The sequence below is a fragment of the Phoca vitulina genome, unplaced genomic scaffold (assembly GCF_004348235.1).
Source record: "Phoca vitulina isolate PV1807 unplaced genomic scaffold, GSC_HSeal_1.0 scaffold65, whole genome shotgun sequence".
Classification (NCBI taxonomy): domain Eukaryota; kingdom Metazoa; phylum Chordata; class Mammalia; order Carnivora; family Phocidae; genus Phoca; species Phoca vitulina.
Genome location: NW_022589768.1, coordinates 6450700 through 6475262, shown reverse-complemented (window position 1 = coordinate 6475262; position 24563 = coordinate 6450700). Strand labels below are relative to the sequence as shown.

General features: G+C 46.5%; 1 protein-coding gene across 2 annotated transcripts in view; it reads left to right on the top strand.

Moving 5' to 3' along the window:
- The window catches only part of ABHD2 (abhydrolase domain containing 2, acylglycerol lipase), a 97159-nt gene that overhangs the window by 19889 nt on the left and 52707 nt on the right, over window positions 1-24563 (top strand). Inside the window, exons 2-3 of one of the 2 annotated variants that reach the window (XM_032391838.1) lie at window positions 4612-4712; window positions 6909-7108. In XM_032391838.1, the coding sequence (XP_032247729.1) occupies window positions 6915-7108 (194 nt within the window). In that variant the 5' untranslated portion in view covers window positions 4612-4712; window positions 6909-6914. The remainder of the gene's footprint in view (window positions 1-4611; window positions 4713-6908; window positions 7109-24563) is intronic. The other variant, XM_032391837.1, reaches the window with a different exon arrangement.

Here is a 24563-nt window from a genome sequence, read left to right as displayed (position 1 = left end):
GTATTAAATATGTATTTATATATAATTGATATAAACTGTAAGTGCACATGCACACACTCTCTTTCACACTTATACATGCTTCTTCTAAATCCTATACTCAAGTATAGGATTGTAGATCCTATACTATAGGAGTCTATCTATAGTTGTAGATCTAGCTGCTCCATGAGTCTTTCCCTGCTTAATTTTTTCCTAGACGAATATATTCTTGTCCCCAAGTTTCTGAAGTATAGAGAGCCTTAAGATAAACTTCTTTTCAAACCCTCATGCACTGCTGGTGGGAATGCAAACTGGTGGAGCCACTCTGGAAAACAGTATGGAGGTTCCACAAAAAGTTAAAAATGGAACTACCCTATGATCCAGTAATCACACTACTGAGTATGTACCCCCAAAATACAAAAATACTAATTCAAAGGGATACATGCACCCCTTTGTTTACTGCAGCATTATTTATAATAGCCAAGATACGGAAACAGCCCAAATGTCCACCAGTAGATGAATGGATAAAGAACATGTGGTATACATACACACACACACACACACACACACACACACACACACACACACACACACTGAAATATTACTCAGCCATCAAAAAGAATGAACCCTGGCCACTTGCAACAACATGGAGGGAGCTAGAGAGTATTATGCTAAGCGAAAGGTCAGTCAGAGAAACACAAATACCATATGACTTCGCTCATGTGGAATTTAAGAAACAAAACAAATGAACAAAGGAGAAAAAAAGAGAGAGAGACAAACCAAGAAACAGACTCTTAACTGTGGAGACCACACTGATGGTGACCAGCAGGGAGGTGGGCGGCTGGATGGGTGAAATAGGGGATGGGGACGAAGGAGGGCACTTGTCGTGATGAGCACCAGGTGTTGTATGGAAGTGTTGAATCACTATACTGTACACCTGAAACTAATATTACACTGTATGTTAACTATACTGAAATTAAAATAAAAATTTTTAAAAAGGTTAACTTCTTTTCTCCCTAGGTAAAATGAGAATTCTACTTCATTGTGGTCCAACGCAATGTTCAGTGTAGTGCTAGGCACACGGTAGGTTGCTGGGTCCTTGAGCCACGGAAGTTCAAGGGACGTAGCCCTGGGGACATGTGGTAGAACTGCCCTGCTTCTTGGGACTTCTGGTTCAAGCCTTGGATCAAGGGTGCATCTTTGGACCATAATAATTACAAATCTCTCATAGGATTGCCTTCACTGAACCGAATTCCATTCAAAACTCTTGGTGTTTTTTGAGGCTTGAGGAAATTAATTTTCTACTGCATTTGCTGTTAAAAAACGTTGTAGGAGGACATTGCCTATCACGTCGCTCAAGGTCCCCTTATATAAAGTCCCGCAGAGGTTTTTGTTTTTGTTTTTGTTTTTTTAGTGATTCTGTGTCAGAAAAGCCCTGCTTCCCCTTCTTATCTGTCTTGCTTTGTGGGATAAGAGCACAATCACAGTACCTTTCTTTCCACTTTGGAGAACCAGGGGTTTGACTGGGTTTCCCCTCTTTGCTCTTGTAGTCAGAAAGTTCAGGTCCGTTCTAGGCTTACTCACATCCGTAATTGTTGTGTGTGTTGACAGAGGCGTTTTTCTTGTCTAGATGTTCGTAATACCTTCTTAGATTTTTTTTTTAAGATTTTATTTTTTTATCTGACAGAGAGAGAGAGAGAGAGCACAAGCAGGGGGAGGAGCATGCAGAGGGAGTAGCAGGCTCCCCCCTGAGCAGGGAGCCCGATGCGGGGCTCAATCCCAGGACCCTGGGATCATGACCTGAGCCAAAGGCAGCCACTTAACCGACTGAGCCACCCAGGCGCCCCCCTTCTTAGATTTTATTAGTTGCTATCTTAAGGCTTTTTTCTGAGAACGATATTATTATTATGAATTTTGGAAAAGAGAAAAAAGGAAAAATTACCTATACTCTAATGACCCAGTGATTGTAGCATCCAGAAAGATTTGAGTATATAGTATTTCCTTCTGTGTTTTTAGAAATTGCAGACTAGGGGCGCCTGGGTGGCTCAGTCAGTTAAGCATCCATCTCTTGGTTTCGGTTTGGGTTGTGATCTGGGGGTCAAGCCCCACATTGGGCTCCACACTCAGCGCAGAGTCTGCTTGTCCCTCTTCCTCTGCTCCTCTCCCCACTTGCACGCTCTCTCTCTCTCTCAAATAAATAAATAAATAATATCTTTTTAAAAAATTGCAGACTAGAAAAGTCTAGAAGTAACAATGGCTTAAACATGCGAGGGATTATTCTCTCCCATAAAAGAACCTGGAGGTAGGCAGTCTAGGTCTGACATGGTGGCCCGATGAAATCATCAGGGACCCCAGGCTTCTGTCTTTCTACTCTGCCATCCTCTTAATGTGGCTCCTAGAGCAACCTTAAGGTCACTTCATGGCCCAAGATGGCTGCTGGGGTTGCAGTCACATCGTCTGCATTCCTGGAATACATGAAGGGAAAAGGGTGGAAGAAGAGTTAACCTCCTGCCTTTTAAGGAGGCTTCAGAGAAATCAGACCAGCACCTTCAGAATTGGTTAGAATTTAGTCACATGGACTCACCTACCTGCAAGGGCAGCTGGGATCTACAGTTTTTTCCAGTGAGGCAGGCTCATTTTACAGGTCTCTGTTACTAGGGAGAAGGAGAGACTTTTGGGAAGCAGTCAGCCGTCTGCCACATTTCTGGGTTGTTCTACATGCATTTCCATTCAGCATTTTGTTGAAACCTCCTCAAATAGTTTGTGGAGAAAGTCAAGATAGATAAACATCCGTGTGAATAACAACAAAACACATCACATCTTATGTACCACTCTGTCTTTCTATAATTTTTTCTGTGAATTTATTATTTATACATATACTGATGAGTGTATGTTTTGAATATTCAGTCAGCACAGACTTATCCAGGGCCAGAGGGATCTTAACACAGGTTTCTCCAAGGGTCCCGTATTCGGATGGCCACAGGAACCACTCCAGCACCATGAATGATTAAGCGGGGGGTGGGGGGGGTCCAGTGTTGGGGGCCACGATAGGGAGTGGTGGGGACTGTGGCAGCACAGAGATCGCAGGCCCTGTCTGGAGGGGGCAGCTGCCTTTCAGCTCCATATCTTGTTCTCAGGTGAGAACACAAGCTCAGTGTTGCCAAATCTTCTATTTTTTTTTTTTCCCAAGAGGAACCAGAAATCCAGATTTTTAAGTCCCCTGGTGTTTATAACTTGGTGGCTAATGAACTTAATTTTTTAAAATGCTAGTCGAACACAATGCAATCCCATGGGCTGCTGATTTAGGATCTTTGGTCTGTTCCATCCTTGTTTTCCAGTTGGCAGCCGAGCCTGGGAAAGGTCAAGTGCCTTGTGATGTGGCTGGAGACTTTGCTCTTTGGTCCCCACCTCAACAAAGCCTGGTCCTCTGTGGCTAATTTGTCTCAGAATATGAAGAAATAATAAAAATTTGAGGTTGAGCAAGACTCCTCTGAAGGTTAATTGAGTCTCCCCTTCAAGTGGCTTTCATTTCCTTTTGAAGTCATTTTGATGTGATGGAATCAGAGAACCCTGGGCTCGGATCCCAGCTCCGCTCTCACTGCTGTGTGACTTTGGGCAAGCCGCTGGTGTCTCCTCTGTCTCTTCTGTCCCTTCGGTTTTCTTTCTTGCCTGCTTTTGTCTCTTTCTCTCTCTCTCTTTACTTTTCCTCCTTACAAATAGCACAGCGTGGTGGTGAAGAGGAGGGCTTCCGGAGCCAGATAGGAATCCTGGTTTCTCTACCTACTAGCTGGGTGGCCTTGGGCAAGTCACTCAAATTTCCTATGCCTCAGTTTCCTCGTCTGTGAAATGGGGATAAGACCAGTACCGGCTCCACAGGGTGCAGTAAGGATGGCAGAGGTAAAGTAGCCCAGACAGGGCTTGGTGCATATAGGTAGCGCTATATAAATACCAGCTGTCCCCTCCACCCCCACCCCTTTCTGTTTTCTGCTTTGGAAGCCATGCATTTACAGCACGGTGGGCCCGGCTCTGGGTCCCCACTCACAGAGAGCACTTTTAGCTCCTGGCACGCCCAGCCCCCGGCCCCCAGCCCTGACCCAGACCCCTGGCAGGCGGTGTGACTTCCCACTCCGTGCCTTCAGCGTTCTTCTGCTCCCGGTGCTGGGCTTCCAAGCCCATCCATGCTCACAGGCTTCTCTCTCTCAGCTCACATTTCATCTGTCACTGCTCGGTGTTTGGGACACAAGGGATGCGTCAACCCACTGCTGTCTTGACCTCAGGCCTTGCTAATAAGTGATCTCCTCGGTCGCCCAGATGATAACTCTCAGGCGTTGGTGAAGATAGGACTTTCTAAGATAAAGCGTGAAAGCCGTATGGGTTTGCTTTAGCCAGAGTTCTGAAGGCAGCAGATAACTCGTCCTGGAAACCAAAGAGCCTGTGAGTTTGTGGCTCCACAAAGACGTCCCCCAGCAGGTTTGTTCAGATGGCCAAGCGGCCAAGAGTGTGGCACTCATATCAACGAAAGAAATGGTCTCTCTCCCCAAAGACTTGAAATGAAGAGCGACTTAGACCGTACTGTTAGTTTAATTAAATTGCTTCTTTCTCATCCAATGGAACGTGACCATCCAATCTTTTCAGCTTTTAGGTTAATTTGAATAGGAGATCTGACCCGAGTGGCCCAGCTCTACAACTCTTCAAGGACAGTCAATATTTGCAGTAGAGAGGAAGAAGGGACATAGGTATGTATGGCCCAGACTTTTTTTTGTTTGTTTCTCCTCTTCACTTCCCCTTATGTTAGGAAGTAATGAGAGGAAGTGGGGATGGTGGGAGGGACTTCTTTTTTTAATTCCATAAAATTTCAATTCTTGACCAACAAGGAAACCTGTAAAACCACCTGCTGCGTTTCTCGGTTGTCTTTCCAACAAAGGGGACGGGAAAGAGCGTGTTACCAGCTTCGTGTCAGAGAGACTTTGGAACTCCTGCTGGACCTTGTTTGGGGCCTTGAAAATCCATATTAATGAACAGCAGCGTCCTGGGTGTTTGTCCGCTGCCGGTTTGACTGGCTTAGGTGGTGGGGCACCCGAAAGGTGGGGGACCAGAGCTGCAGGGGAAACCTGTGGAGCACTTTGGGAGCTGTGTTTTTAGGCCACACGCCCCTTGGAGACCCTGATCAAATCTGCAGATCGTCGATCTCAGGGTCGTGAGATCGAGCCCCGCGTCGGGCTCTGTGCTCAGCGAGGAGTCTGCTTGAGATTCTCTCTCTTCCTCTGCCCCTCCCCAGAGCACATGCTCTCGTGCGCTCTCTCTCTCTCAAATAAATAAATCTTGAAATCTGCAGATCCTTGCCACAGAAAACCACATACACACAAACCTTTACATCTAATTGCAGGGGGTTCCTGGACCCTGGAATCCTGTAGGGAACCCACAGACCCCAAGTGAAGAATCCTGTTTGAAGGGTTTATAAATAGCCAGCCTTTCGGGGACGTGGCCGCAGGAGCGAGGTGACACTTCTCCAGAAGTTAGGTTTTAAGGCAGCTTTCAGATCATAAAGGTTCAAAGATTGATACAGTTGAAAGTATATTTTGAGTCAAAATCATGTAGGATCCGTATTTTAAAATTATTTTCCTGCCCCCATGGTGGAAGGCTAGTGGAGCCCTGATCTTTCATTGCCTTTCCTCACTGAATTGGGACCTCTGCCAGAGGTCATCGGCAGTGTGTTCAGTCCTGTATTTGCCAATGTCACCTTGACCTCAGGGAAGGGTTTCTCGGACCCCTTTGGCCTCACTGCAGGTCTGTAGAGAGTTCATTCGGTCATGCCCCGCACACGTTTTCGGGAGATTGTTTTGTCTTGCCCGTTGTGGCTGCACTGTGGGCCACCAGAGTTCTCATGCTGACTGTTTTTAGCAGAGGCTACTTGACACCATTCCAGAGAAGCTGTTGCCATAGCTACCTTGGCTGTGAGTTACCATTTTCTCCTTTTCGTTAAGCTCGTGGTTTTCCTGATTTTTAAGGTAACACCTAACGTTCTGCTTTTCTTCTGAGCAGCAAGGAAAAAACTGGATTTTTGTTGCTGTTACTTTTGTTGTTGATGTTTGGAAGGTTGTGTGTGTGTGTGTGTGTTGTGTATAAGGTAAAGCCACCTCAAAACAAAATATCAGGAGAGCTCCGGGCAAAGCCAGACCTGCATACACGTTTTCTGCACTCCCAATTTTTAATTTTGGTCTGGATTTTGGACTAATGGCTATCGTCAGATACCTTCCGTGGGGAAAGAAATTGGCCGAGTTCCATTTCACACTGCCTGAAACCCAGGCTCAAGGATCGCTGTCCCGCCCCGGGGCCGAGTCTGAACTTGACTCCAGCACCGGGGCTGCCCCCTCCCCCCCCAAACCAGGAGCAGATGGCCGAGTCAGACCCAGCTTGCTCTGTTTCTGTTTCCTCCTCCTGTGGCAGTGGGGGGCCCGGGGGGGTCGGGGAGCAGTACCGTCACACCTGTGGACAGTAGCGGTCCCTCCCACATTTCTGTCCCGGGCTGTAAACATGGTGCTTCACAAACACCTGGTGCAGAACCACTCAGGGCTGCCAGCCCACGGAAATCAGTGGGCCACCTCTAGTCCAGCTTGAGCCTCTGGCGGGACTTCTTTCTCCCGCTCCCCAAAGGATGCTATTCTCAACATTTTCTAATTTGCTTCTCTTAGAAGAGCTCATTCGATTTAAAACAAAACAAAACCTTACCCAGTTTATCAGTGCACAAGCCTGTTTGTGATTTGGGTTGTTGCCAGGCCACTGGTGGCCTGAAGACGCTGATGGCCATCGCCCTAGGTGGCCCTATGAACATATCCGGATTGTGACTTGTCATCGGCTTTGCCTCTTAGTGTGGTGGGCTCCGCCCCTCCTCAGTGTGCTTCTAACCCTAGCTGTGTGCTTCTGCTCCCCAGATCAAGATGAATGCCATGCTAGAGACCCCCGAGCTCCCGGCCGTGTTTGACGGGGTAAAGCTGGCTGCCGTGGCTGCCGTGTTGTACGTGATCGTCCGCTGTTTGAATCTGAAGAGCCCCACAGCGCCGCCTGACCTCTACTTCCAGGACTCGGGGCTCTCGCGCTTTCTGCTCAAGTCCTGTCCTCTTCTGACCAAAGAGTGAGTAGACCCCATACCCACCGTATGCCCACCCGCTGGTCTGTTTGGCCGGTGCAGTGTGCAGAGAATCTCCACACACTGTGTCCCTGTTGATGTCCTCCGAGTAAATCTGTCTTCCCTCAGGGCTCAGGCCAAGCCTGGGGCATGAAGCATTCCCTGCTCTCCTGGGTCTGAATTCCTTCCACCTTGCTGATTATGGCTCCTGCACTGTTTGTGCGTCTTCAAACGGATGCCTTAAGTTGGCAGCTGCTTCTAGAACTGTCTTACTAAACGGTGTCCGCTCAGCATGAGGACTAAACTCAGTGGAGTTTCTCATACTCAGTGGATAGTAGTAGGGGCGTTCCCCCTCTCCTGGTATAACTTTTCATCCCCTCTAGGGGGTTGGTGACATTGGGTAAATGGTTCTCTTCTCAGAGTGGACAAGTGGGCAGCAGATGCATCTGAGAGGTTGGGTTCTTTTTTTTTTTTTTTTTAAAGATTTTATTTATTTATTTGTCAGAGAGACAGAACACAAGCGGGGGAGAGGCAGGCAGGGGGAGAGGCAGGCAGAGGGAGAAGCAGGCTCCCCGCCGAGCAAGGAGCCCGATGTGGGACTCGATCCCAGGACCCTGGGATCATGACCTGAGCCGAAGGCAGCCGCTTAACTGACTGAGCCACCCAGGCGTCCCGAGAGGTTGGGTTCTTGCTTTGTCTTGTGCGATTGTCTAGTTGATTTTTATGTGCTCTTAGCCAAGGCCAAAGAGCTGCCATCATGGGCTTTGGGTGTTTAGGGTGTTGTGTGGAGTTTTCTTACTTTTAAGAGTGATATCAGGACCCAGAAGTTACTGTGAAGTCGAGAGTGACTCATAAGTCAGTCACGTTGCCTGATACTTGTGGGGAGTGCTGCGTACGGGATAAGTGTCATCATGTTGACTTTGGAACTGCCCCTCCTGGGGGGGCGCTTTATATCACCGTGTGGATAGAGTAGCCCCACAACCGGGCATTAGACCAGGCGTTCTTATTCAGCAGGGTATGCACTGAAAAAGCTCCTCATCTAATAGGGTGCACAGAATCTGTGTGCTTTCCACTTCGGCTGGCATTTTTCTTCTTTACTTCATTTAGAGAATTCACTAGTCCTGACTGGCAAGTGACATTTGCACCTATTCTCATACTGAGTGGGACCCAGCTAGACCCAAGTTCCTGGGCTATCTCATTTTTAAAGAAAAAAGTGAAAGTATTGGGTCAATATGTAAGTTAATAACGTAGATGAGTGCAAAGTTCTACCCAGCATGGGTTCCTGAGTAGCTAGGGGAAGTCATGGAAAAGCCGCTAATGTCCGGGCTCAGGAAAAACATCATGGATGGTTGATCCCATACTAATTGTTCAAAGTAAAAAAAAAAAAAAAAAAAAAAAAAAAGTTGATTATGGCAGGTTTTTACCTCTTTTCATGTTTTCCTTTTAAAAAACAACCCAGAAACATTAAATCCAACAGTTCTCTTTGCTCTTTTTCCTCCCTGGCACACTCTCTCCCTGAGCCTAAGATGCTGGTATGGCGCCATGTGACTCTGTTGAGATGGCCGCACCCACTCTCCTGGTGTGGAAGTGTGTCCCTGGCCACAGATCTCCTTGAACCTCGTGGCGGTGTCCACCACTGCACCACCCCTGTCGTTAACCAGTCACCTGCCCCCTCCTGGTAAAACCCAAATTAGGGAAGGGTAGAGATCAGCCTTAGTTACTTAGCTATGGTTTGAGGGTAGGTGCAAAGGGACAAGTTGCCCAGAAACTGTTCCCTTCCAAGACCCATCCCTTTGAGAAGAGGACCAGCCTCCTCTGAGCATGTTGGAACATTACTTAAACAGCTAAATTCTAAACATCCGAGCTCTCTGACTTGAACATGACAAATGATCAAAGGACAAAAGGATTCACTTTTTCCCTTCCATCTTTTAACCAACCTCTTATTTTATTTATTTATTTAAGTAGCCTCCACGCTGGAGCCCAACACAGGGCTCAAACTCACGACCCTGAGCTCAAGACCTGAGCTGAGATCAAGAGTTGGATGCTCAACCAACTGAGCCACCCAGATGCCCCAACTAACCTTTTATTTTTTATTTAGCTTCTAATTTTAGGAATAACTATATCCTCCACTCATGTAGCTTCTCAGCAGAATATTTTCACGTTACCCTCTTTTGTCCTTGTTCCTGCATTTTAAATTTGTTTCGTATCTCTCGTAGATATTATGCATTTAATCTTCTTAATGACTTTTGAGGTTGGACTGATTTTTCCTCTCATTTTGAGGAAACTTCCCAGGAGCAGAGAGGATGACTAAAACCAGCATTGGTCCCCCTTTTATCCATGGGGAGGTGGACTGACTTCTCAGGGTACAGAGGAGAGAAGTGAGCAGAGAGCAGTAAGGGGCCAGCCCGAGATGAGAGTCTTTAGCAGGACTGGCCCCAGAGTGGCCTTCTAATTCCCACGTGACCCTCTTTCTATTTTAATCACTCTGTCGGAAGCCACTGTCCTTGATGTTCTTTCTCTGTGTCACATTTCTGAAACAGCCTCCCATATATCTGAAGCTGAGGGCAGGAAACATGTCTGTTATGGGTAAAAGTGCTTCTCCTGAGACTTTGAAGATTTTTTTTCCTAGAGGAAGCCTGTCTGCAGCCTTCACAAACAATTTTCTGGCCCAGAAAGTTCAGTTAACTGATTTACCGCAAGCTAATGGTGTTACTCAATAACCCTGACTGAAGGCAGCCGGTTATTATGACTTATGTGTGGAATCAGAGCATATCCCCCTGCTGTTCTGGTATAGAAAAAAAGCCGATGAAAGGTGAAGATTGAAAACATGTTATGAGAATAAAGTTTTTTCTTCCTCCCTTTCTGCATTAAAGTTAGTTTTTGAATCTGTTTTATGATTATCTATCCAAAGATACATTAGAAATGCATCTTTTAATGTCTGGAGGAAAACTTTGCTTACATGGGATGATGTTTCTCTTGTTCACTTAGCAACAGATCAATATTTACCTAGTGATTCACTTTTTTTGTTCTCAAGAAATGTTTGCTTTCAGTGGAACCGGCGGACTAAAGCTTGGTTCAGAAATTATGAGAAGATCTAGATGATGCTACAAATCTCCACTTTTTTCTGAATTAAAAATTTAATGTGTATTCATTTTCTAAAACTGAAAAATAAAGCACATGAAAATCATCTATAATTCTCCTACTCAGAGATATATCCCATTATTACTTAGGTGATCATCCCTTTGGGTCTTTCTTCTGCAGACTCCCCCTCACCCGCCCAAATCAGGGGTCTATATAGTGTTGGGTGGCGGGCTTTATGCCATGGACATTTGCCCACAATGCTGTGTATGTTCTAACATTTGATTTTTAACAGCTGCAGAATTCTGTCAACTATTCAAATTTCCTAATGGCTGTTGGCAGCAGTGGTGTAGAGAAAAAGCCTTGAATTGAAATTTGAACTAGAATGGAAACCTAGGTCTTCTACTTCTAAACTAGCCACAGAAACCTGGACCAAATGACCGCCCTCCTGGCCCTTGGTTTCCTCCTGTGTAAATTGAAATAGGCAGCACTCCTGTGATGCCTTTTAGCACGAGGAACCTGAGTCTAGTACCACTGTTGTCACCAAGCATCAGATAAGTCCACTTAGATGAAGGATCCTGGGGCTGGGGGTTGTGGCTACAGAATAAGGACAAAGAGAAGGTTTTCTTGTATATCTGCCCTCTTCTGTTTCCATCCCCCATGTTCTAGGAAGGGCTGTCACTAGCCCCCTTTGACTTTTGTTTTTTTAAGGACTTCTTTTCCCCCCAGTCTTTTTTGTGCATACATGTTTATTATTTAACAAAATTGATTGATACTTATACAAACTGTTGGGTAACTTGAAAATTTCAGTTAGAAACATATCGTGTAAAAAATTCCGCTGATAAATTTAATGCCATTTCATTGTATAAGGCATCATAACATATTTAACCAGTTTCCTATTTTATTGGGTATTTTTTTTTCCATTTTTACATCTTTGTAATTATAACCATTGCTGTGGTGGATGCATATATAGATCTGATTGCTTCCTAGAGTAAATTCTTGTTAATATATTTGCTATATAAAAAGATGTGCTCAGTTTAAGGAATTTTACATATATTGCCAAACTGTTTTCCAGAGGGATTTTTACAGGTTATAATCTCAGCAGCATAGTTGGTTTCTCTTTTCTTCATATTTTAGCCTCTGTTTTCTCATCTGCAAAACAGGAATAATGATAGTAATACAATTCTTGCCCACTTCCTAGGCTTGTTGGGAAAACAGATTGCAATAGTATGTGAAAATGGTTTATATAAAGAATTAGAAGCTTGAAGTTCCAAGGTCCTGGTGGGAGTTTTTTCCAGTAACCTGCCATTCTGTGTCTTCCTGTGGCTTCTTTCAGCCCCTCCTGGGGTTGCCCCCTCCACCATTGACTTATTCTGTGCTAGACATCAAGCCAATCACTTTACATTCAGTACAAATAAGAGAGAGAGTCTGAAAAGGTGATATTGTGACCCACTTAACAAGTCAGCTTATGCAATCGCATCTCTTCCTTGTCTACTTTATCCTTAAAGCTCCACATGCCTTATTAGTTGGAAATAACATCTCCCCTCCCAGATTTTCCAGCCTGCTCTGTGTAAGGCCCGGAAAAACCCAAGGGGTTATGCAATCTAAAGGAGGGGGATGGGTCATTCCCTCTCTTTCTAAATACAAAGGGTATTTTGAGCTATCATTTACATAAAGTACAATGCACAAACCTTAAGTATACGGTTGAGGACCTTTTGCATATGTATTCACTTGTGTAACTACCACTCCCTTGGGCTTTTACAGGAGTATCCTGAGTCACCTCCTTGCCTCTGCCCCACCCATGTGTCACAATACCACTTGAATCGACTTCCTCAAGCAGGCCAGCACCTAACGTGCCGCAGGGTGACCCCAACCTACCTGTGGGGCATTCTCCCATTGCCCATTGAGTGTCCGCCTCCTGAGCTCCCGCCCCGGGCTGGTCCCAGATCCCCTCCTTTCTCTCTCTACCAAAGTGCCTCTTCTCCTGTAAGAAAACCTTAGCATCTATTCTGAGAACCTTTCCCTGATTTCTCCCTCTCCTCTTCGGTCAGAAGGAGCCCCTCTTCCTTCTTCCTACCTGTGTGTTTCCCCAGCGTGTACCTTCTGTGTCCATGTAGCACATCCTTCCTTGTTTTGGGGGAATTCGTATCTCTCTTTTCTTCGTCAGTAAAGGAGGTGTATCCCAAATGCAGAGCCACACTCTTGTTGAGACAGAACAGGATCCCTAGCGCTCCCAGATCTTAAGTATAATGCCATGCTGTCTCTTGTTTTCCATCGACAGGCGTAGGTGTGGGATGTTCCCCTTTTGGCGAGTGTCTTGGGTGGCTGGGCAGGAGAAACCACATGGCTGTCTCCTGCTCATGCAGCCAGCACTGCCCAGGGTGCAGGAGCTCCAGGAAATCAGGTGTGCCTTTAGCTCTGATGGAATTTTATTTTGGGGGAAGTCACTCACCCTGTTTCTGAAAGAAGATGGATTGTTGTCTCAGTCTTAAATTAAAGCAGGGCAACCCCAGATAGGCATAAAGGCAGTTTGCAGCTTCCACCCTTCCCTTGGGCCTCCTCGAAGTTCCCATCACCAGGCCCTGGTTAGGAAGTGAAGATAGGAAGCAGGTGCCCCATCTCTGGAAGCCTGCTGTTGAAATTTACAGATTCCCTATGGGAATCCAGGCTTCTGGTTTTTCACTCATGAGCAAGCCTGTCGGTGTGGGTCGTGGTCTAGCTAAAGACGAAGGCATTCAGGAGGAGCGTGGTAGAGTGCTTAGCTAATAGACCAGCCAAGAAACAGATAGTTGAGATTTCACTGGGCACAAGAGACATCCAGGAGCCCCTGCAGGGTCTGGACAAGGGAAGCAGTGTGATCAAAACCACAGCCACATGTTTGTGGGCCCTTTCTTTCCTGGAGACTAAAACGTACTAGCTTTCTGCTGCAACCAGCTGCCCCCTGTACTCAGAAGAGCTGGGTGTTATTGTTCTCTGTGCGGGGGAAGTACCTGAGAGGTGGGGTTGAGGGCCCTACCCATTCCAAACCGAGCTGAAAGTTGAACATCGTAGCTGCCTCTGCATGCATGGCGCCCTCCCTGCGCATTTCCTCTTTGAGGCTGCTTCAGATACTTGGAAGAGAATGGCAGAAACATCATGACCTTTTTCACAGACAGTTCATGGGTTTGTGTTCTGTGCTTTTCCCAGTTTCTTCTCACTCACTCACCGGAGTGCAAACTCCAAACAAGAATCCTATTGAACTGTTCTGTTCATTATAATTAGTCCCCATGTTTGGTTTCCTGCCACGAGTCTTTGTTAACCAACATCTGAGGAACTGCTCATCGGATTCCATTGTTGGAGGTGTTAAAGAAGGATGTGTGGGGTTTTTTGGGTTTTTTGTTTGTTTGTTTGTTTGTTTTAGAGAGGGTGGAGAGGGGTAGAGGGAGAGAGAGAATCCTAAGCAGGCTCCGCGCCCAGTGTGGAGCCCAACACAGGGCTCGATTTCACGACCCTGAGATCATGAGCTGAGCCAAAATCAAGAGTCAGAGGCTTAACGAACTTAGCCACCCAGGTGCCCCAAGGAGGATCATTTTTAAAAATTTTTCACTGTAGAAACTTCCCAGAGGCACTTTTTTTTTAACTTGGTTTCTGCACAGCTGTGCTTCCTAATTATTTCTGAGACAGCAGAGCAGATCAGCTTTTGATTTTTCTCTCAGACAGTATCAATTCCATCCCTATTGCTTCATACATCTTCTACTTCCTAACAGTAAATATTCATTTTTCTTTTATCTACCCCCAATAAAAGCCTGATTCTATATATAAAGACACTGTATTTGTCACAGATGTGCAAGATACATGATTTTAATGTACCAAGGTCATATTAAATAATTAGAGGGGAGCCTGGGTGGCTCAGTCGGTTAAGAGTCCAACTCTTGATTTCAGTTCAGGAATGATCTTAGGGTCATGAGATAGAGCCTCGCGTGGGGTTCTGTACTCAGCTGGGAGTCTGCTTGAGATTCTCTCACTCCAACCCTCCCCCTGCTCGTGCACATTCTCTCTCTCTAAAATAAATAAATAAATAAATAAATAGAAGTACACTCCAGAGAAAAGCACTAATTCAGATCGCTCTGATAGTGCAATATATGGAGTTATTAGAGACCCTCCACTCCTTGCATTTTCCTTCCTTGCCTCCTCTGATAAGGTTCTTTGCAGGGTGGTGCCAGGGGAGACGTTAGGGCAAGGGGCTTGGGTACGGACATCTGACGTTTGCAGTCGTCCATAAAACACTGTGTAAATGCAGCTTCGCACATTCCCTTCCAGTCAGATTGCCGCCCCTATGCCCCCTCCTGGGTGGAAATTCTGGAGCCAGCGCAACTTATTTATAGTGAGTTCAAGTTGAAAAGAATTTCATTATTTGGGGCTTAAATTCTTCTTAATTCCCTCTTGTTCACAGAGACATTCCAGATTGGATTTACAGCCTTTCCTCCTTGGCCGAACACTAAAGCTTTGTGCTTTTTATAGGATAAACTCCTAATTGCCAAGTGGCTTAATTCCATTGACCTGACGTTACCCATTTTAAGAACTGTGCAAATATTTCCTTAGCTGCTTGTGGTGAACCATTAACAATTGGTAAGTCGATCTGTAGTGCTCCCTGTGCGCTCCTGCTGTAGGCGCCAGACCTTCAGAGCACATTTACAGTCTACACTGTAGAAGAGCACCTGGAAGATGAAAGACTCAAAATCATCTTTACTGCGACCAATTATTGATGGTCAGCATCAGTCAGGTCACGTTTTCGGGTGACTTCATCTTAAAATTGCTTGTGTTTCTAATGAAAGGACCCCAACCCAAACTGTCAAGATGAGAATCACTAAGCCCGGGATACCATCCTCTGTGCCTTTGCTGACCAAACATCCCGGTTTTCCCAGGGCTGATGGTTTTCCCAGAACATGGGGCTTTCAATGCTAAAACCGGGGAAGTACCAAACAGGGATGAGTTGGTCCCTCTCCCTGTTACTCACCGTCTTCTGCCATCAGATAGTGAAGTTTTGATAAGTGGGTATGCATTTGGGAGCAGGTGGTTAGTTCAGCAGTGGCCAGGTTTAATTTAACTCTTAGATGTTGCCCTCCTGCCCTGGCTCTGCCCTAGCAGGTCACCTATCCAGGGGGCCAGGAGGAAAGTGCTGTCATCCTGGGGGCTACTTGTATTGAATTAAGATGACCAAGCTGAGGCTATGGAGAAATTCATACATTTTCCCTAACCTAGGTAGAGACTATAGTTGCTGCTGCTGCTTCTTTTTTTTTTAAGTAGGCTCCAAACCCAGTGTGGAGCCCAATGTGGGGTTTGAACTCATGACCCGGAGATCAAGACCTGAGCCGAGATCCAGAGTCAGATGCTTACCCGACTGAGTCACCCAGGCGCCCCGAGATTGTAGCTTCTTGTTAGAGACTGTGCCTTCATGCACGAATTGCTAAAAGATCTAAAAGATTCAGAATCCAAACTATTCAAGACTCCCTTGATTTAATTCAGTTGGAAAGAGGCTCATCTCCATGTGCCTTGCCCTCCTTAAAGCAATCGCTTCCAGTTTCCAAAAATTTATGACCAACCCATTGCCCCGTTGTCAGCCTGGGTTTATTCTTCAGGACTCTACTATGTCTTTTAAAAAGCAAAAGAGTCATGTGCTACCAACTGATGCCATCACACAGAGTTAGACCCAGCACCTACAGATGGGCAGATGGGCCTCTGCTCCGAGCAACCCTGTCTCATCGCTGAGTCATCCCCCCTTCCAGTCTTTCCCAGACTAGGATCCAGAGTCCATATTTGTCCACCAATCATCCTTAACTTTACTTAAACTACTTTACTAAACCAAATTTACTTTATAGGACTTGCCAGGGATCAGATCCATTTTGTGGTCCTTCTCACTTGGGCTGAAACTTGGCCCAATATCCAGGAGCAGGAAATGAACCTTATTTTCTAGAAATCTAACATTTCTAAGAGTGGCCACCTTTTATCAGCTTCTCGTGTTCTGTTGACCCGGTAAATTCAGTGGTTATCAATTTTGATCTCAAACTGTTCTTTTTCTCTGCCCACTGCCTGGCACATCTCCCTTCATTATGACAGATAATGTGCTTCATACTATAGAACAGTATCTGCTTTTTTTAAAAAAATTTTCTTAAGTGGGCTCTGCGTGGAGCCCAATGCAAGTTTGAACTCATGACCCCGAGATCAAGACCTAAGCCCAAATCAAGAGTCGGATGCTCAACCGACTGAGCCACCCAGACGCCCCAGAACAGTATCTACTTTATTGGTAAAATATAATTAAGACAATAACGTGGACAGTGTTTTCTAGAGGGTGAGCGAGTAGGATCACTGCTTCCATGCAGCGCTGTGGGGCTAAGAACTGACTGCAGTTTGCACTTCGTCCTCGTCTGAAGCACAAATGCAGGAAGTCCAGTCCTCAACAGCCTGGAGAATAACTTCCCTGCAGATGGATTCTGTGGGGGGCACGGGGCCTTGGGATCACAGTCTACCAGGTGGCAGAATATTTACTCAAGGAAGGAATTTTCCAAGGTTTCTGATGGAGATCTGCCCCTCCACAAGATCCTAGGAAACGAAGCTTTTACTGCTACAGAAAGCTGTAATCCTTGACGGATTGATGTTTGGTGTGATTGGGTGTGATGTCCCCCCTGTGGTCACCCCAAATGACTGTCCACCAGGGCTCTGCGCCCCTCAGAGCTGTTCCGCTGCCCAAGGTGGCTGTCTGGGGTGCAGTGTCACCATGAGCCACGGAAGTGAGTCAGCCCACCCTAAATCTCTGCCCATGCCAGTTTCTAATCATGAAGGGAGGACTCTCGGTCAGCATGTGTGCACGGCATAAAGCCAGACAGCTTCCCTTCTGAGGCAGCCGTTAAAAGAGGCTGTCACCCAGAGCATTTGGGAAACCATCTCGCCTGGAGGTCAGTGGTTGATCCAGAACCATCTGTGGCCTCCTGGGAGGGGAGAGATCCATGCGAAGCAGCAGGTCACATATCCCCCCCCACCCCTTTCCGCTGACTACTAATGCCGCTGCCACAACCAGCCTGACGTTTCTGTGACTGGTAGCACCAGGTTCTCCTGCTGGCAAGACCCTCGACCTCGTGTTTTCGGCCAGATCACAAAAGTTTGAACACTAATTCCTTACTAATAGGAACTGAGAAACTGTATATGTTTCTTTTTAATTTGAAATCTGCCAAGCCATAACAGTTGGGACTTTTCGTTCCTTGGCATTTCAGTAAAGGAAGATTCCTCTCAGTGAATAAATAGACATACGTATTTTTTGAGCTAGTCAGTTACTCTTCAGTAACCTGCTCTTCCAGTCTGTTCACCATGTGGCGATCACACTCATCCCCTCTCTCACACACATAATCCTTTTTCTCATATTTTCACCTTCCATGTCCATCAAAATCCTGTCCGTCCCTCAAGGCCGCCTCACATGCCGGCTCTTCCAGAACTCTCTCGCCCTTACCCTGTGCCGTCCCTGTGGCTCCCACCTAACAACAGGAAGGTAAATGATATCTTTCCATGTGCGTATCTCTCTTCAGGCCACCTCTATTCTGAAAGGCTTAAGGAGAGCGACTATCTTCAAATTTTCTGAATTCTCTATGGCCGCTACGTCGCACACATTGAGCGCACACTAATGTTTGGAGATAGTTTTGGTAGGAACCCATGTGAGGAAGTGTCAGAACGAGCAATGCAGTTAAATGCTAAAGGAGTTTAGAGAAAGAGGGAGAAAGTACTGGGGAGGCTTGGATGTTGAGGTTTTGAGTGACCCTGTGAGATGAGTTGATTGGGAGGAGTGGGGCAATAGGGGAGAAGGTAGAGAGGTCAGCGTGAGCAGGAGCCAGCAGAGTTGATCATTTAGGCAAGCACTTCTGGTAAAAAACGGACTTGGCTCTCCAGGCCAGCACTCCTCATCTACCCACTTTTCTTTCTTTGTCCTGTCAGCCTTCCAGCCAGCCTGCTTGGGTGATGATTTGGCACATTTCCCCCTTGTCACTGGTTTGCCCTGACCCCACAGCCACTCTGCTCCTCCCCCACTCCCCCCAGGTCCATGGATCTTCATTTGGCTGGACTCGGACCATCTCTCTTGTGATTCCTAAAGATCTTTTTGGTGCTCTTTGTGTGGCCTTTGGACCTGCCACTCTCTCTGCCCTTTGCTCACTGTGCCTTGATTCTGTTTGCTCATGTGCTCTTGCCCCATCACCAGCTTGGTCTCCGCAGCTGCTTCCTGGCCAGCTCCTTGCCAAGTCCCTATGTCATGATGTGGCATGCCAAGAGCTGTCTGATTATAGCTGAGAGCCCCAGGTCTTTGGGGGAGAAAGAGGTCAGATCACATGGGCTCTCACATTTCCAGAAAGAAGTTTGGGTTTGAGCCCATGAGCACTTGTGGCATTAGGAAGGAATGGGAATCAGTAGGTGTGGTGGATAATGGGACGTCCTTGGGTGTTGGCAGAGAGGGCTGAATCACAGAGAATGTTAAGATTACTGAGCAGCTGAGAGAAGAATAGATTGGGGAACAGAAATAGAGAAGTCACAGGGAAGCTGCCTTCTGAGGGAAAGTGGTTTAGTTTCAGGCGCTCTGTGGGACGTGCAGGTGGGCAGGCGTGAATGTGGCAGCAGAGCTCAGGTGTGAGCTGACGGCCAGACGTGCAGGTCCCAGATCAGCCGCCAGCCCGGGAAGGCAGAGAGTGGAGCAAGACTGAGGATTGGTGGCTACGGCAGGTTCGGGTGAGAGGAAGAGCCAGTGAGGGAGCCAGAGACAGGCAGGAAGATAGGTTCGGAGGGCAACCAGGAACCTTGGGTGTCACAGAAGCCAGAGAAGGAAGGCATCAAGCGCAAAAAGTCAGGAAGGGCGAGGGTGGACCAGAGGCCTTTGAGCTGGGCCGGAATGATGAGGGGATCTTGAGGCTGACTGTTCCAAGGTAGGGTGAGGAGAGAAGTCAGCTCAGAGCCACCAAAGAAATGGGTGTGGGAACAAAAGCTGAGGAAGGAAGGAGAAAGACAGACAACCGATTGGCTGAGAAGAAACCCAGACTAGCTGAAGTTGGCACCATGATCGCGAAGGGGCGGGCGAGGTGCCAGGGGGAAGTTAGCCTCCCAGAGCCCCAGCTCTGCCCCCCACTGGCCAGGCCACCCCACCCCGCCGAGTCTCTCCTTCTTCACTTGTAAAATGGAGGTCATAGTACTTCATAGGTTTGGTATGAGGATAAGGAGAGACAGCATGTGAAATGATTTCTAGGATGCTTAGCATGCGTAAGACTTCAGTAAGCATAGCTGCTATTATCGGAGCTATTTTTATTTATTTTTTAAAGACTTATTTATTTATTTTAGAGAGAGAGAGTGTGTGAGCATGAACAGGGGGGAGGGGCAGAGGGAGAGAGAGAATCTCAAGCAGACTTCCCCCCACCCCCGAGCCAGGGAACCCTGACGCGGAGCTCAATCGCAGGACCCTGATGAGATCTTGACCGGAGCCAAAATCAAGAGTCAGACGCTTAACCAACTGAGCCACCCAGGCACTCCTGGGGCTGTTTTTATCCTAAGAGTATTATTAGCTTGAACATTGGTGAGACCGCCATGGATAAGTGGGTACAGCATATGCCTAGGTACTTTTCGCAAGAGGAAATACTAGGGGGGTGGGGCGAAATGGCAACAAAAGTCACCACGTCCTAAGCTGAACCTCCTCGGTCTGCCTCTCCTCCCCATTCCTTTGCTTCTGCCTCCATCCCTTGTTTGGAATGACGCCATAGCCGCGTCTCTGTTCGCTGCCCCTTCTAGTTCACCTCACAGGCCACTAAGCTACCCTCTGATGCACAAATGTGATGGTGTCGTAGCCCTGCTTTAAGCTGCCTGTAGGGTGAGGTCCAGCATCAGCCTGGCTTCTTCTCCTCACGCCTTGTGTTCTAAACACATCAGGTCCCCCTACATTTCTCTCCTGGGTCTCACACTTGCCGATCCTTCCACCTGGGATCCTTCCACACCTTTGCACAGCCTCCTTATTTGAGAGCACACAGAAAACCTCTTGGAGGAAGGCTCCCTGGACATCCTCCTCCACACCCAGAGTGTGTGCTTCTTCTCTGTTGTCTTACAGCATCTGGGACTTCCATCACAGAAGCACATTCGTTTGCATTAAGGTTTTCTATTAGTCTGTATCCCATGATAAGTTGTGAAGTAAGTTACTGTTCACAACAACAAAAATAGCAAATACTATCATGACTTGGGTGGCTACTATCCTTTAGTTGTGAAGTTCAGGGATCTCAGTATGTTTCCTTTCATCTTCAGATTAAACAATGGATGAACGGCTGTCGTTATTCCTCATCCCACCTCCACGCTTGTTTTTAACTAATAAGTAAATGTGACTCAACAAAGTGAATTGACTTGCCCAGAGTCGCAAAGTGTCAGAATTGAGACTGGACCCTGGTCTCCCGGACCCTGTAGTCTCTGTTCTTTTCCCTGTACCTTGTGTCCTCACTGCCCAGTGTAGGATCTGGCACATAGCAGCTGCTCCAAAAGTGTTTGTTGAGTGAATACATGAATACACAGATCCTAAATAAAGGAGTAAAACTGTTGATTCCATTATTATGAATTTAACCCAAAGGAATCATTTAAACACAGGGAAAGCTAGAAGTCTTGATTAAAAGTGGTAGATTGAACACATGTTGATTTTCACCACTTCCTGAATCCCCACCAAAGTGATACTAAAGGGTAAAAAGGCACAAATTCTCAAGAACATAGAGAACAGGAGAGGAGATAGGAGCAGATGGGTGGAAAGCAGATGAACGAGCAGAAACTAACTTAGAAGGCCAGAGAAAGCAGAAACCCAGACCCGCAGAATAAGAACCCTACAAGAATTGGGCTGAGTTGAAGGCTCAGGAACCAGAAGCTCCAGGTACCTCTGAGGATGGGGCGTGAAACACATCTGAAAATGTGCAGATTGGAGGAAAGTTCCCCAGTCTCCTCCCCTCTCACACAGCTAGGTGATGACAGGTTAAGAGTGAGAGTGAGGCACCAGGCCATAGAGTCTGTGCATTGAAGGCCGCAGCCACGACCAGGTTCCCCCAGGAGGTGGGAGGCTTCGCCTCTGGGGAAACTGACCAGCCCAGGAGAAAAGTCCCAGAGATACTATTATTTGAGGGTCCTCTAACAGAGAGGCTGGAACCCACAGGTGGACAGGTCTGCCCATGTAGTCAGCGCACTGTGCATCTGCTTTTTAGCACCTCACCCTGCAGTAGGAGCAGACAACCAGGAGTCGCTGGACAGAGGAGGAAAGCCTTGAACAAGAAAGACAGATCGAAAGCAAGTGGAAGAAAGGAAGTGGAGGAAACACAGTGAAATGAGCCAAAGTAAAGAAAACCTGTAATGGGCATACTTGCCATCCATGTGGCAAGAAGAGACTAAAATTGGAACATTCCGAGAACAGGAAGAGCTTTTGGAGCACAAATGAAGAAGGTCAATAGAGGGATTCAAAGATAAAATTGAGGATTTCTTCCAGAAAGTAGAATAAATAGACAAAGGATGGAAAGTGAAAGAGAAATCAGAGGATCAGTCCTAAGAAATCTAATATCCAAATAATAGTAGTTCCGGAAAGAGGCTAGAGAAAGCGGAAGGGAAGAAATTATCAGAGAAGTATCCCCTTGCTGGCCCATGAGTGTAGGGCCTGAAACTCCAGACTGAAAGAGCTTCTGAAATCCAGAGAATAAGAAAGACCCAGTGGAGGCACTTGATGACATTTTGGAACCCTGGCAACAAAGCAAAATCGCAAAACTTGCAGAAGGTAGACGTAGATGGCACATGAGGATCAGGTGTCAGAATGACCCCAGATGTCAACAGCAGACCAGAAACTGGATGACAGTGGAGCAAGGCCTTCAAAATCCTGGGGTAAAAATGGATTCTAACTTAAAATTCTATACCAGCCAGACTCACCCTAGTGTGAGGGTAAAATAAAGGCATTTTCAGACATGGAGCGTTGCTCTCAAAAAAAGGCTTTCCCCACCCCCCAATTCATTTTTTCTCAAGAGGCTAGTGAAAGTCAGCCAGCCTCCACCAGAGGAAGGAAGGAAGAGTGGCCATGGGGCCCAAGATGGAGGAAGGAGACGAGGGGCCTCACAGGATGGAGGGAGGGCTCCCCAGATTGATTGCCTCATGCCTTTGTGCAGAAACGCACTGTCGCTCGGAGTTTGGAAATAAGCTGGTGGTTGGTGTGCTCAGCTAATGAGGAAATGCCAAAAGTGAAAACCTGGGGGAAATAAAGAGCTTCACACACACACACAAAAGGATACAATACATGACTTAGTTGTGACTAATATTTACATAATCATATGAACACTGATAATTGCTATAACAAGGTTGAAAAGAGCAGAGGAAGAGACACTGTATGTTCCGGGCGGTGGAAGAGAGCCGACAGCTTCCACAGTGGCAAATGCAGGAGGTGACACAGAAACTGGCATGGAAGAGCCAGCAGGCCAAGCCTGGCCTCCAGAAATACGGAGACAAGGATGGGGTGACAAGGACCCTAAAAGACTTGAAAATAGCTGTCTCTCAGAAGCAGGAATTGGGAGTGGAGAAAGGTGAGGCGGCATCTTGTTGGACTCTGGACACAAATGTTGGCAGAAATGAAAAAAAAAATCTAGAAAGAGAAAAACGAAATATGGGGAGATATTCCTCCCGGCATTGTTTCAGGTCAGACACACCACGGGGTTCAAAGGCAGGGCCTACTACTTACTAGATCTTTGGACACTCGGTTTCCTAGTCCATAAATGAAGGGGGGGTTGGTTCCCAACAGTAAGATTGCTGTAAGGGGTAAGTCAGATTATGTAATGCGCCCATGGAAGGTGCTGCATAGATGTTTGCTCCCTAAACTGTAGCTGATAAGCAGGACAGAATTGTGTGTGGTCATCTAGAACTTAGGATGATGACCACGTGTATGAGAAAACGGACAAAGTGGGGGTATAAGCATAAGACAAAATTACGTAATACATACATATTATTATTAAAACTACGTTAAATCCTCTGTATTCAAATAGACACAGGTAAAAAGGAAACAAAAAATAGTTTTGTAAAGGTCGTGAGGATTTGGATGAATTTTAATTTTTTTATTTCTTCTAGCTGTTTCAAACTGATACGAAATAAAATCAAGAGGCCTCTGAACATACGTTTCATCCTTCGTGGTTTTGAAAGTCCTGTGCAGTTCGTTGCCGGTTATAAGTATAAGCAGTGACATCAGCCACTTGCTGCCTTTCGCATTTGTCCTTCACGTGCAAAGAGAGATAGACTTTGCTTTAGCAGAACTTTCTAGAACGTGCTTATCTGTGTGGTCTTGCGGCGCTCCGTCTTGTCACGTGGACAAGAATGAAGGTTTGGTGCCTGAGCTGCGGCAAGTCTTCACGAGGGTGGAGTTGTTGACTCTTTGAGGAAATATTTTTCTGTGTTCTCATGCCGTAGGAGAGGGCGGCCATTTTAACAGAGCTCAACCACAGCCGCCAACAGTGGCTTCTTTCAGCTTCTTTGGAACCGTGTTCCTCTCATTGAAAGCTCCAGAGCAGCTGCATCATTTCCTTCTTTTTACTTTCAGCTCAGGGCTCACCTAGCTCAAGAAGCAGTGGCTGTTTCCCAGAAGTTCCCCAAGCAGCAGAGTGTGTGACCTTGTTCTCTCCTGAGTGTTGGCCTCGCTGTCCGTGGGCTCCCACGCTTATCAGAGGAAATTTATAATCAGCCCGCATATGCCTTGAACCAGTGTTCCCAGTTTTGTGATTATTCCACGCAAAAACAGCACTTATGTACACAATACACACTCACTTATTTCTTTTCCTTTTATTGCACAGAGTAGCATACCACATACATACTCTTGTGCACGTTGCTTTTCTTCATGAAATATCACCGCAGGACTCTTCCACACGAGTGTACGAAGCGTATCCACCATGTACGTCTAGGCTGTTTGGTATTCCATAGTGGGGAGCCCTTTGTTTCATTCGTCTGCTGATGGAGGCTTCACTTGTCTCTAGCCTTTTACTTTCGCAGTGCTGTAACGTAATTTTGCATTTATGTTATGATGCCCACATATCCATATAGGATACACTAGAAGCGTCTCTTCCCCCCCACACCTTGCCAACAGAAGGGGTTCTCCTACTTTTTTCTATTTGCCAATCTGGTAGGTAAAAAATATTTTCCTGCCATTTGTATTTCCTCTTATGAAAGAGGCTGTGCATCTTTTTTACATTTAAGAACTATTTTTATTTCCATTTCTATGAATTGCCTATTGGGAGCCACCACCCATTTTCCTGATGGTCATTGGTCTTTTTCCCAATCACCTGGGAGAGTTCTTTATGTGCTGAGGAAATTAGCCTTTTGTGGGATGAGTTGCAAATATCTGTTC